General features: G+C 44.9%; 1 protein-coding gene across 1 annotated transcript in view; it reads right to left on the reverse strand.

Moving 5' to 3' along the window:
• LOC142560632 (uncharacterized) overlaps positions 1-13,803 on the reverse strand; it is a 31,075-nt gene that overhangs the window by 11,456 nt on the left and 5,816 nt on the right. Inside the window, exons 2-3 of the mRNA XM_075672857.1 lie at positions 5,162-5,302; positions 393-595 (exon numbers count right to left, since the gene is read on the reverse strand). Of these exons, the coding sequence (XP_075528972.1) occupies positions 393-595; positions 5,162-5,302 (344 nt within the window). The remainder of the gene's footprint in view (positions 1-392; positions 596-5,161; positions 5,303-13,803) is intronic.

Here is a 13,803-nt window from a genome sequence, read left to right on the forward strand (position 1 = left end):
AACAGCTCCACGTTACAAGGCCGCACAAGCATACCGTTTCTTTTTTTTTACAGCCCGCATTGCAACACGTATAACGCGGAGAGGAACCTATCCTATAGGATTACCAAAGAGAGTACGCCTTATCCACTGAGCCATAACCACGGGTAGTCAATACACAAAATTTCATTTATTTTTGTGGTTGCTCGAGGACGTATTAAGCGCAACTCCGGCATTAATTACGCATGACAAAAAAAAGGAGAATTTCTATAATAGTTTGTACGCAATACCTGCTGCCACCACGGATTACGGGTACAAACCATACGGATTACAAGTACAGGGCCCACTCCAATACCCTATATATACTCAGTCACTTGCGTTGCCGCTCTTTATTTCGTCCCCGCGCAAGCACGCACCTTGATGACGTGCAGCGACGGCTCGCTGCCGCTGAAGTATCGGATGTCGAGGCCATCAAGCACCCCGCCGGCGATCGAGAGGAAGGCGTTGTTCACGACGTCCATGCCGAGAGAGTTAATCACCCCCAATTCAAAGGACACCAGCTTCGTCACCGTGCCGTAGGTCCTCTTCAGATTCTTGAATTTTTCGAAGCCGACTTCCGCTGAAATGCGGAGAAGATCGAATGCTTTTACTGAAGAATAGGGCTGCTGCTCGGGTCCAGATGGCATACAAAAAAAAAGGGGGCGGGGGGGAGAAAGTGTTGCAACCAGGAATGTGATGACAGTTACGTCGGGCTTTCCGACGCGAAATCTACACTGGGGCTATCTTGCGCCAACAGCAAAGTCCAAAATAACATGTATACAATAACAATTTTTAATACAATGCAATTTTTACAATCATATTTTAATACAATAACGCTCAATTTAAATTTCAGGTACAGCCCTCTCACAGAAATACAGGGACTATTCCCCGTCTTTCCCGTTTGCGTCGTTCGGCGCTGTGGCACGCGTCCTTCGTGAGGCTCAGGACAATCCAGATGTGTGGAAGGCGAGTTAATGAGAATCCGTTTGATTCTCGAGAACGCTGGAACTGATGGCTTTCAAAAAAGAACCCCAAAGAAGACTAGAATAAGTCTGCCATGCAGTCGCGGGCCACGCGGCCCGTAATAAGTTTCACAAGGATTTTACGTACGCGACACTCCCTACACAGAACTTATTTCATTTGATTTGCCTGCCTAAAGGGGTCCCAGAAAGCTGCGCAGTTAAAAAATAAAGGCAGTTATGCCGAAGTGAGCAGCATTGACAGCGCTAGGAAGGTATCGTGTTGCGCTTTAACTCTTCCGACAACTTTAAGCATACGTGGACGCGATAAACTGGCGTAGCGCGTCCGTGGTTGTAATGAACACGAAAGGCAACTGCAGCGCCGGCGAGAAGAAACGACGCCCTCGATACGTATTCTGCGACGATAACTTTCGGCGAGAATATCGCCTCGGCAGTACACCACAGAATTTAAAAACCATTTTGGAAAACACCGAAGGATACAAAGTAAGACGAGCAATCCGACAACTTTGCTCAAATTGTCTGACCTGCGATAAAGATGTTAGGGACACCACAGGGAACGCTGCTTTGAAAAGGCACCTCACTGAATATGCGTGGAGCGGGTTCGAAATTTTTAAAACAAAGGAAAATATATTCTTCAATTATTTTCAGGACGCCCGGCAACACCGGACAGTTGAGAACGCATAAAAGCAACGGGTGGACAAGTAATGCGTCCTCGCTGATAAGGATTATGTGAACCAAGGGTCATGACGCGCGTTAGAATTGAGAGGAGGAGATATCGCGATCAGAACAGCTGAGAGTACGGAGGCTTTGAAGGGAAGGTTAAGAGCATTCTGTGGTTACCGAAGTGAGCTGGCGTACTTTCATTACCGACATTACCGACAAAGCCGATAAACACGCTGGGACATGAACGACAAATTTATTTCTAAATTTATCAGCGCCGTTGCAGCCATACAAGCGGAATGTGGAACCGTTGCTTTCAATGGGCGCGACACTACTGCTCAGAAAATCAGGTGCAAGAGATTTATTCCACTCCTAGACTCTTTTTTTGTTGTCCAGTGTTTGCTTGTTCCATCCTGCGTACGACATGGCGAAGTAAAAAAAAAAGAACAGAAGGCTGATCAGACCCACAAATAAAAGTGCCGTCCTCACTTTTTTCACACAGGGAGTGTTATGTATGCCCTTTAATTTGTTTCGGGAACAGTAACCCAAAACAACGAACGACTTTTACATGGCCGTCGTGCGGCCATGACGTGCATGATCTGCGATGACGTCGTGCGGCCGTCGTGCATTCGTGATCTCTCCATGCAAGCTCAGACTGTCTCCAGACACACGGAGTGCGTTATGGTGAAAAAAAAAATAAAACTAGGAAGCCAAGCGAAGGCACCATGACGCTCCACTCAATCGGCTCTCCCGAGCCAGGGCTATGTTCTGCCTTCACCCGCTCACATGAACATTGTCCGCACACACGTTAGCGTTCCGTCTCACCAGCTGTACGCCTACACTCTGAAATAATTTACTCCCTTAAAAGTGAAAAAGGGTGTAAATGTGTCTATAACTCATACCCTTAGGGTGTGATGTATATAGCTGACACCCTAATGCTGTGAGTTATAGACACATTTACACCCTTTCTCACTTTTAAGGGTGTACATTACTTTACAGTGCACCCCACCACGGTGCACACACTCGTCTTAGCTGCACGGACAGCGAACGTCCATCTAAATCTATTCGCTCTTTCCAGTGGGCGCTCACAAACACCAATATTTCTTTTTTGGTCAGGCCTTGTACATGAACGAAGTGGGACAACGGTAGTGTTGCAGCCAATTATTCCAACATTTCAATTAGCCAATTCTTCCCCATGCTTTCTGTGGTTGCATTGCCAGTCTTCATATGGTCGCTACAAAAGAGACGTCATTGTGAGTGAACTTCTCCCGATCGGATTTGACTCACAATCCCATACAACCAGCCACGGGAGCTGTTTTCTCTTTCTTTCTTTTTTAATTCGTGTACTAATTGTAACGCGGCCTTAGCAAGTTTATATGGCGCCCATGACCTTGTGCTTCACAACGCAACTCCATAACCACAGATACATAGCAGTGCCCAATACATCAAAACAGCACAATAAATCGCGCTGTCTCGCTACAGTTAAACAGCACCAACCTTGATTTTTCTAACGATCTCAAGCGGGTTACCGCGTATTTGCATTGCGCGGGAGAGAGAAGGGTGTCAGTCGACAAACACCCCATGGCCACCATCTCATTTCTTCACAAACGGTGCTCAAGCCTATCAAAGTAGAACTTCAGAAAATACCGCGTGCGATATTACGTAAGTACGCCTATAGCGAAAGGCGCTAACGCTGTGGATCAGCGTGAGGCAAGAGACCGCACACAGTCCCTTAATTGTCATGGGACTCGCCAGTATCGACAACCCTGTCGCACAGGTACGCTCGAATAAAACGCTTGGAACCGTAGAAATGAGACGTAGAGGCTATAAGAAATGTAGGTAAATACGCAAGTGCTACATAACCTCCATGACTTCTCGCTACGCTGAAATCCACGCTTGAGCCACATGCAGGAAGGGCATATCAAATCAGTTTTATCTGAACATTGCAACTCTGCCTTCGCCGACAGCAACTACAGTGCGGTAGCTAGCTGGGCGAGTCTGTACACCTGCATCATTATTACATACAGTGCGCAATGATAAAAAGAACGAAGGTGAAAGGAGAAACACGCGCGCTGACTCACGACTAAATGTTTATTGCATTTATTGCATATTCCCTCACCAACAGCCATATTCCCTCACCATACTCCCTCAACCAAAAGCGAAACAAGGCGAGCGCTAAGGCAAGAAGCGCGATAATTTTCACGATTACACGCTTCTAAAAAAACATTTATTCTTGTTGTGTAGTGCGAGTGACGTCTGGCTTACGCACCTGTCACCACATTTATAGGTTCGGCAGGGCTCTGAAATGAGGCGGGCCTTTTCATTTTTGTTTGCCCTGACTAAACGTGTGCGACAAAAAACGGGCTTGCAACTGCTAAAAAAGCTAAAAACCCGAGAAAGAGCAAGCGACGGAAATTGAAGGGGATCGCAAAAGGCCAGTAGTTATTCCTTATGTGCACAGGCTCCCACATGGCCTCGAAAAACGTCGCGAACCGTTATGCTGTTGGGAGTTGCTTTTTCTTGTCCAAAGAAATTTTCCCGTCTGTGCCAGGCTGGGCAATCATAAGCACAAACGTCAGATTCGGTGGGGCGCAATTCACGTAAGGTAAAGCGTAGACCTACATTCAGGGGTGCCCCAACATTGTTGTGTACAAGAGCCTCCTGTAACGCGGATCTCGTTTCATCGGGCAAACGGGCAGGTGTATAAAGAAAAGGTTGCAAGAACATTCCTCCAGATTTAAAAAAAAAAGCGCAGGTCTGTCACATTTGGACCCCCATTGCGCAGCTTGCAGTTGCAAGCCCATTTATGATAGCACACGCTTAATCTGGTCAATGAAAAACGAAAAGGCGTGCCTCATTTCCGAGGCCTACCTAATCAATGAATATGGTTACAGGTGCGTAACCCAGGCGTCACTCGCACTACACAACAAAGAAAAATGTTTCTTTACAAGCGCCTAATCGTTAAAATTATCGGACTTCTTGGTTTAGCGCTCGCCTTTCTTGTTTCGCTTTTGGTTGAGGGAATGTACTGTGCTCGAGTATAAGCTATGTGCGAGTTTTCCTATTTATATGGCAGTTTAAACGCAATAAACTTTCAGTCGTGAGTCGGCACTCGTATTTCGCCTTTCTCCTTCGTCCTTGTTATTAGTCCGAGCTATAAGTAATAATAATACAGTTAACTAAAGCAGCAGAAAGGTGACTTGGGCACAAGTAACGAGCGTTACCTGACGATTGCATTTACTTCGAAATTTGACAATTTTAATGATGTCGACGAGTTTCATATTATACGTCAGTATCATCATAAGGCAAAAGAAAAAGTCAGGTCTATTCATACTGCCACGGCATCACAAGAATCTGACTCTCGCGAGGATTCATAACAACAGCTTCCTTTTACGGTAGGCTAAACTTTTCTTCGGTGGCCATACGAATGTTTATTTTTTTTTTCTTCGGAGGCGAACGAAAACGAACACAGTCATCTTTTCTTCCCAACGGTAATAAGGGCTCACCGCCGTCCATTGGCTTGGCTTTGCCGCCAGGCACCACGACAGCCGACAGGAATACAAGATGCGAACAAAGAAGCTCGGGGATCCGCAGCGACCTCTCCAGCCCATCCAGGGAACATATCAGCGGTGGATGCTCGTTGTTGGCTACGAAGACAAACAGCGCGCCAATGACTCGGCGCCGATACCTTAACATTGCGAAAACTTATTCGAGCCATTAGTGTCAAATATGTTACGAGATAGTGAAATAGGAAAAGAAAAAGCACAGGCAGGTGCTCCAACTTTAAGTAAACTACTCACGTCTCACTTTGCAGCCCTCCGCAGAGTGCTTGTTGGCAAAATCGATACTAATCAGAACGAAAAAGTAAGGAAAAATCTTGAGGTTATCTTATAGGCCAGAAAAATTTTACGCACCAATGCATACATTTAACATGAAAACAGTGCTACACTGGAGCAGCCGCTCCTCCATTGCAGCTGAACAAGCAGCTGGTAGATAAATTGATTGCCGACTTCAAGCGATGAAACTAAAATAGAAGTAGACAGAATACCAGATGACCGGACACAATAAGTGCTAAATATTTCGATCGACAAGCAGCTGGTAAAACAATCAACCATTCTCAGTGAATTCACAAGTAATGATAATAACAAAACTTTGCCCCGAACTGTGGTGCAGATAACGGTAGTGTCGATTAGGGAGAAATCACCGATAGCACATATTCTAGTAGAGCTAAATTATAAGGATATATATATATATATATATATATATATATATATATATATAAACACTTAACTGACTGCCAATCTGGAATAATACGAGGTGTGCCCAAGAAATGGAAAGGCGATGATAGGCGGCAGGAATCGCATGGTTATTAGATTTGTGGGTACGTTTCGCGGACGTAGAAGAAGCGTATATGAAAATCCGCGGCTGAAGTGGTCGCACAACTTTAGTATAAATTACCCCAATGAGGGCGTTGTCCAAGGTGCTGTTTATCCGTGCTGCCTCAGTACCTGACGTCGTTAAAACGATTCTTGTTCTACAACCTTCCACTCCCAGAAGCCACGGGCAATACGCCGATTGCTGATCTAGATGGACCTACAGCAGTTGCCTGTAAGCCCGTCTGTACAGACCAATCCCCGAAATACCATTCGGGGCCCTTATAAAGCCTGCTCTTTCTCTTGGGAATGAAGACATTTAGGTTTTTTTGTTTATGACGCAAGGGCTAGGTATGGCGAAATTATGTCAAGACGATGTATAAGCCAACGCCTTGGCTTTTGAGTGCCAGGCATGGAACAGTGAAAATGCAACACGGCCTTCCGTCAAATCTGTAGACCAGCGAGAAAAGAAATGTGTTTTGGCCATTTGGCCCGAAATAGCGACATAGCGCGACGAAACTCTCCAAGGTAGCTCCGAAAACATTACACACAACGCAATAAAAGTTGGCTGAGTGTAATGCCGAAAGGCGCTGTCATTGGCTCATCAAACTGCCGGCTGCACTGAGCAGCGATGACAAGTATGATTACGGCTCCTTCAGCGCCCAATCGTTTTCACTATACACCCGGATCGCTTGCTTTCAACTAACGGCGACTATGACTTGCTCCTGGTTCAAACAAGGACAGCCTCTATATAGAACCATCCGCTATGGCACGAAAGCGGCTTTTGTACAGAAACCTTTATGAAACTATTCATGTTATACCTTTTAAATTTCCGCCGTTGAGAAGCACGCAGATCTTTGTTCAGTTATTATCGGTGTACACCACAGAAAGTGTTGGGCGAAGAAGATAGGAGCAGTTTTTCTACGCCGGACTAAGCAGCCTTTGTACGCCTTATTCACCAATGACGCATGTTCCGGGCCTGATTTCGGTGTGACTAAAGAATGCCAGACAAACGGCGACGACAGAACCTTTAAGACTTACGCGTGAAATCGATCCTGTTGCCTGCAAACGACAGAACACGCTAGCTCAGCAGCCATCTACGAAAAAGAAACGCAATGACGGCTTTCAGTCGCCCTTAGGTTGTGCGCGAACCACAAAGAGAGAATGCACCACCCTCTAGAAATCCGTATTTTTGCCACAGAAGCCTTCGCAGATATTCTTCAAGTGCGTAGTTTCCCAAACCTGTTATTTTGGTTTAGCGATGCATATAAGAAAAGTCACGTTGTATTCGTCATATCGAATGTTGGGAAGGCGGTCATCATGTAAGAAGTTGTTCACAATAAAGGAAACTTGTAACTTAGTCCACAGGTAAAGGCTGATGAAGTCAATACTCTGAGTCTCTCTGGTCTCTCGCTTCTAATACTCGGGTCTGCGTCAACACTTGAAAGGTCTCAACAAACCCGATTAGTTTTAAATTATCCGGTGTTCATTTCACGACTGTGAAACTTCTATTGGGAATCAACTAAAAGCCAGTAAAAAGAAAACCTGTTCTACTCAATCTTACTGAAAGCCCTTACTTCACTGCCTCTAGAGCGTTGAGAAGTGACGCTTCTACTTTCAGAGGATTATAAGTTATCTTAAATGAAGATAGTGAAGAGGTCAGGCGTTGTACGGCTACAGGGTGAATCCCGGCGTTGATTCTAGCGTTCACAGGCAAGGAATTAAAGGTTAATATATCTTGTATTCGTGAGACATTGTAGGAACAATGCAAAACGAATAGAAAGGCGGTCTCGCCTCAAAAAAAAAAAATGTGAGCAAGGAAGCAAGGCTGATGTCCATTTTAATGCGACTAGCAGTACTATGAGCTCGAGAAATTAAAAGCAGAGAAACGATAAGTAGTGGACTTACAATGCTCCGGTGTAATGAAATCTTTCTCTGTGAAGAACGAACAACAGCAGAGTGAGTATACTTCATGTTACGAAGAAAACACGCATTTCAAGCTGGCTACGTTTCGGAGAAACGTCAGTCGCCTTACCTTCGACCTTCTTCTTTTCTGTAAATACGAGGGGTAAAGCGCGTTCATAAGTGATAGTACGTGGTGCATAAAATACGCGGACATTGATAGCGTCATTAGTGTTGCCACCCGTAAAGAGAGAGTCGAGTTTGATAAAAAAGATGTCGCAGTTTTCGTCGCCGGGGCAAAGCATTGGCGACAGCAAAGTATTAGAAAATTATACATAAAGTAAGCATCGTGATTCTTTAAGGCTGTGCAAATTCGTGTCATTTACTAGCTGAAGAAGTAGGTTGTCACGCTTGTGACATAACGGCTGACATAAATGACTGACATAATGACGAGTGACGGCTCACATAGTGTGACGACCGACATAAATGAACAAATCTCACTCGGCGATCACTGGCGGTGTACGACGCCGTCGCGATATGGGTGCCGGCAGTAAAAGAGCGCGTGCTTGCGTCACCATTTTAACTGTTCGGCGTCTCTGTAACTCAGAACACGCAAACAACGCTAAACAAGACGGCGCGCTAGAAGCCAACAGAACCCTTTGTCCTGGCACAAAAGCAACAACTGTTATCCGCAAAACACGTAGCTTCGTGCTACATGACACTTTGTGCGTCTCATGAACCATGCTTCATCTGGCGAGCTTCCGCAAAACTAATTTGTCACATTGTCCCCAAGGCTTGGGGTTGTCGACTGTTTCGCCCTCGCCCTGCTGGTGCGCAGGGCGAGGGCGAAAGCCTCTCGGTTATCTCAGATGGTAGAGCAACTGCCACAAAAACAACCACGACCGTCAACTTTCAGTTCATTCTTTTTTTTTCCTGCGTTTCGGTTAGAAAGAACGGGTAATTTATTCTATTCTTTCCTAACCTTCATTGTCTGTTGGGTTCATACAGACGAAGAAAATTCGAACTCTGTTTTTCTTACTGCTTATTCTAAGGGAACAATTTCACCTAAATCTAATTTTTTTATACCAGGTTCATTAGCGAATTCAATAATATGTAGCGCATTCCAACAGGTTTGAGCGCTGTTTTAGCGAGTCGTAGTAACACAGCCAGCTTACCCTTCTGTAGAAAGGCGAAATAGACTGCAATGCCAATGAGGAACATGCTTATGAGCAGCACAAGGAGCAGAACGCAGTACTTCATGCAGACGGCCCCCTTCGAACTGAAAAACAGAATTTAACAACGATGATGGTGTTCCCTTATACAAAGCAACCTGGATTTCGGGAGAATGTACGCTTGTAGTTGTTCATAATACAATGGTCAAGAAATCTGCACTGAGGTTTTTTATTTTGCCGATAAATACAGTTAAAGCTGAATTTATTTCAAAATTAAATATGATTAAGTTATTACCAAAGCACGCATGACCGCGTGTGCTCTCGTAAAGCTTGTTGGCGTGGAGAGGAAGCTTTAACTCGGGGGCTCGCGTCTAAAAACATGGGAACTGAGAAATCGTGTTTGTCGACCATCACAGCGCCGAATTTGATGCGGTTTGTTGATCTTAGTAGAAAATATTAACGTCTAGCGACGGCTGCCAGCAAACGTTTGATTTCGACCGGCAATGTATTTATAAAATTTGTTGCAAATTGAGAATTTTTAATAAAACTAAACTATGAAGTTTACATGTCAGTACTTCGAGAAAGAAAAGAGGCATGGCAACTTGGTGAATGTCATATAATTGTAAATCTAACGCGGGCAAATATGATGTATCCAACATAGTTTTCAAAATACCACCAATATGCAGGTACAGGGCTTTTGCGAAACCTTTGTAAATATTTCAAAACATTCACGTAATGTATAAGTTACTATATTTCATTTGTCCGATTTCAATCACGCTTCGAACACTCACTAGAATTATTTCTACCTATTCCCAAAGATGGTCCACATGGTGTTAAAAAGCAGCCAAAGGTTCGACTTCGCAAGTTCCGGAACCTTTGAGTGCACCACAAAGGCTGAATAATAAGCAATTCGCAACTCCTGACGTTTCACCGACGTATATCGTCGCTGAGGTATATCGTCGCTGAGGTATCAAAATGTGGGCCACCTGCATATTCTTCCAATAAGAGAATAGCTGAACTTTTTGGCTCTTTCCTTGAAGCATATATGTATGTTTTATTTTCTCTTCTCATAGGCAACTTCTGCAAGCGAAATTTACCATTATAGGGCTTTCAAAGAACCCTTCACCAGTCTACCATGAACTGTTGCTTCTTTTTGGTGCCTCCAGGGGGAGATTACACCCGTCGCGAATCCACAAGCTTTGAGCCCTATTGCCACCGGCTGGGACAACTCCGACTAGAGTCTTGATGCAATAAAAGTGTTCTTCCTTCCTTCCATCTCTAATGCTTGGCACAACAGGGCTTAAACGGCACGTAGGCTTAAGCAGCGGGATGCAGGACCAACGGCTGCATGCGGGACAGAGGAACCAAAGATAATTTGTGCTGCGCAAATTCAGAAAATAATCAAGAGAACTTACTATCTGATGCGTTAGTTTTTACTCTTTGAATCATACCTCGCTATGCAAACCGGATGAAGGACACAGTGGAAAACGGAGGACTCAACATGCATATGAAATGGGACCAGTTATTCAATCACTCAATCAAATGAATCAATCGATCAATTAATTTTTGTCTACCAGATTAAACATACAAACATGCGGCGGATAAAAGATGCCCGTTCGGCAGCTTGACGAGTCCGCAGTCCCAAGTACAAACGTTCACGGCAGCACAAAGGCACAAATACAGATTACATGAAAACAAAAATAACAACACAGCAAGTAAGCTATCGCAATTAACAAAAAGTTTCTACGTGTTATTATTATGGTGCCGAGCTTTGCACTAGCTGGAATCAAAAATACTTAAGCGAGGATCTGAGATATCAGCCACATTAGATTGCAGAACAATGCGTCTTGCAGCTCACGGCGGCGATTGTATGGCGATCCTGGATATCCCCGACCGCATCATCCCCGAACGCATGACTGACATCTCCATCTTGGTCTCCGAAGGTGTCCGTCTCGAACTAGAACGAAAAACAATCCTGCGCGGGGAAGAAGGTCAGGCAGCGTGAGACAGGCGTCGATGACAAAAACCCTGCATACGAAAGTACAGACAGTGAAGCCATATAAAGCACGTGAAAAGTTCACTGCTACATTTGGAATGCCATAAATAATACGGCAGAAAGTGGAGAAAAAGATAAAACTTCCCGCAGGTGGAGACCGAATCCATCTTTCCCTCGCTACGCGTCCGGTGCTCTATACCTACGGTACGTTAATTCACAGTCCTCTGCTTCCTTGACGACTTCTTCAAATTTCTAATGCCGATTTTTTTTTTCACTGCTTGCTTTTCGTTCTGCTTGTCTATTGCGTACTTACTGATTGGCAGATCTAAGCTGCTGCGGCGCTATCTCACCGGTCACTTTTTGGGGTGCACGTTTGTGTGTGTGTACAAGAATTCCCCCTGGGAGGGTAACCAGCGCCACTTACATCCAAGGCGGCAAGTGGAAAAACCTTGTAACTACAGGTGTCTCGTCGTACGTAATCACAGGAACCGGCAGCTGGCCAATAAAAATTCGAATAATAGCTCGTGGCGCCCGTACTAATGAATTCCAAGGCAGTTGTTATTAAACTATAATTTCGGGATTTTAGATTTAAAACCACGCCCACGCTCTCAATATGAGGCACACCGTAGGGAGGGTAGAGGGGGGCGGCACTCCGAAATAATTTTGACCAGCGAGGGCTCAACGTGCAGGCAATGCTTGACGCACGATAGTTTATGTATTCCGCCCTCGTTGGAAAGCAACCGCTTCGAACGGAACCGAACCCAAAATCCTCGCTATCCAATGAGCGAGAATGCCAGCATGCAAGAGATGCGGTCACACCATAGTCCGCTATCTTCGCTAGTATAAGCTGCCGCGACACCACTGTTTTTCATGGCTCAGATAGCCACGCAACACTGCTTAATGTTCTGCTACATTTCGTGATATACAGTTACATTATAATCTGCAGTCAACTTTTTTAAACGAGTGATCTCGCAAAGCCGGCGCCACCGAGGGATCGAAGCTTGCGAAAGCAAAGGCAGATTGCAGCCACTGTACAACATTTGTTACAAGGTACGGTATTGCTGTTGGTTAGAACGTTGACGTGGCGTGGTCACAATAAAAGCGTTCCTTGTCGTACATTTCGCTAATAAGTAAGTAAACTCACCCAGTACGTGGGACAAGTCAATGAGAGCGACAGCAGGCGTCGGCAGCAATTCTTCTCTATTTGAGCACACGTCACGCACGCGCTGATGGTGATGACACCCGACACTGGCACGAACCCGCTACTCAGGATTTGGCCATGAAGAGGGTGGTTGAAAGACAGATTTTTCTCCGCTCGAGAAAAAACAATAACAGAAAACAAGACTAGTACGGACGAACTTGCACACCACTGAGTCATTTTTCTTTTTCTTTTTTTCAGTTTTCTGATTAGATAAGCGCTACTTATCCGCGCGCAATGTTTTTTTTTTTTTTCAGACAACTGACTGCTGAACCTAATGACGGTCGTCCCACAGCCATTTCACCATTCTCTGGCTCCAATAGAACTTTGATATTATACGCGACATAGCATTTCCGAACAAAAATTTGTTAGCTCCTTTTCACAAGGCTCACGCAACCTCATACTTAGGGAGATCAAATAACGTTCCCACTCACGTGTTATTGTGAACGAGTGTCTTTATACCCTATCGCTATTACGTGCTAGCCTTTTCGTCTTTGATCCACAGTTCTAAGTATGTTTACACAGACTTCCTCTGTACATCATAAACTTCACTGTGACATCATAATAAGACGCCTCCTTAAGCCTGAATTATTACCGCTGAACCTTAAACCGAAGGCATCATTTTATCAGAAGGGTGAAAAATAGCTTTAACATCCCGTCATATTGGTTACGCTAGAAACTGTAACAAGTCTAGCTTTCTTACCACTTCCACCATGCATAACGAAAACAGAGCGCCGATAATGAGCAAACCTGTAGCAAATCTATCTAAATGTGGGTCATGTCATTAGCTTGAGCGTGCTACCTTCGACATTGATGTTTTATCAGTATCGGTACATTGATATTCATATATATTACTCTGGTATGTTTTCGCGTCTTTGGGCACCAAATTGACCACGACATTATTACCGTGCCACCCACCGCACCACTGACTTTCTTTATTCAGGACACCGGGATAAAGGCCTCTTCGTATTACACCTACACGCTTAATTATTCATACACACGCTGCTTGTCCCTGATTTGCAGTAGACCAACGCTCCCGTAACAACAGCTCACATCCTCTGCGTGTGCCCTCAATATGCGCCAGAGCGAAGGACACTAAAGTCTAATGTTGACTACTTGGCACTCCCGCCCCTTTTCAGAAGATTTTAGGCGCGTGGAGAAGAGTTGACAACCACGTCCAATGCACCATAAGATCACTCTTGAACTTTCTATGTGAGACTGCAGTTTAGACGGTCGTCTCTATGACCCGTGAGACGTGAACACAGCGCGAAATGTGCTTGCGAGATAACGTTTTATTTGGACAAGATTACTCCTGCTTGTAGGTTAAGGCGCGCATCGGCGTATTGGACAACAAGTATATAGTAGCTCGTTGCACCATGTCATAATCACGAGCCACCTACCTTTCCCTGTAACTCTCACTTCCCCTTACCCCAGTGAGGAGTATTAGGCTAGAGACGCGCTCTCCAGACCGACCTTTCCTCCTTTCACTTAAGAGAAATCTCCTCCT

This window comes from Dermacentor variabilis, chromosome 10 (genome assembly GCF_050947875.1).
Source record: "Dermacentor variabilis isolate Ectoservices chromosome 10, ASM5094787v1, whole genome shotgun sequence".
Classification (NCBI taxonomy): domain Eukaryota; kingdom Metazoa; phylum Arthropoda; class Arachnida; order Ixodida; family Ixodidae; genus Dermacentor; species Dermacentor variabilis.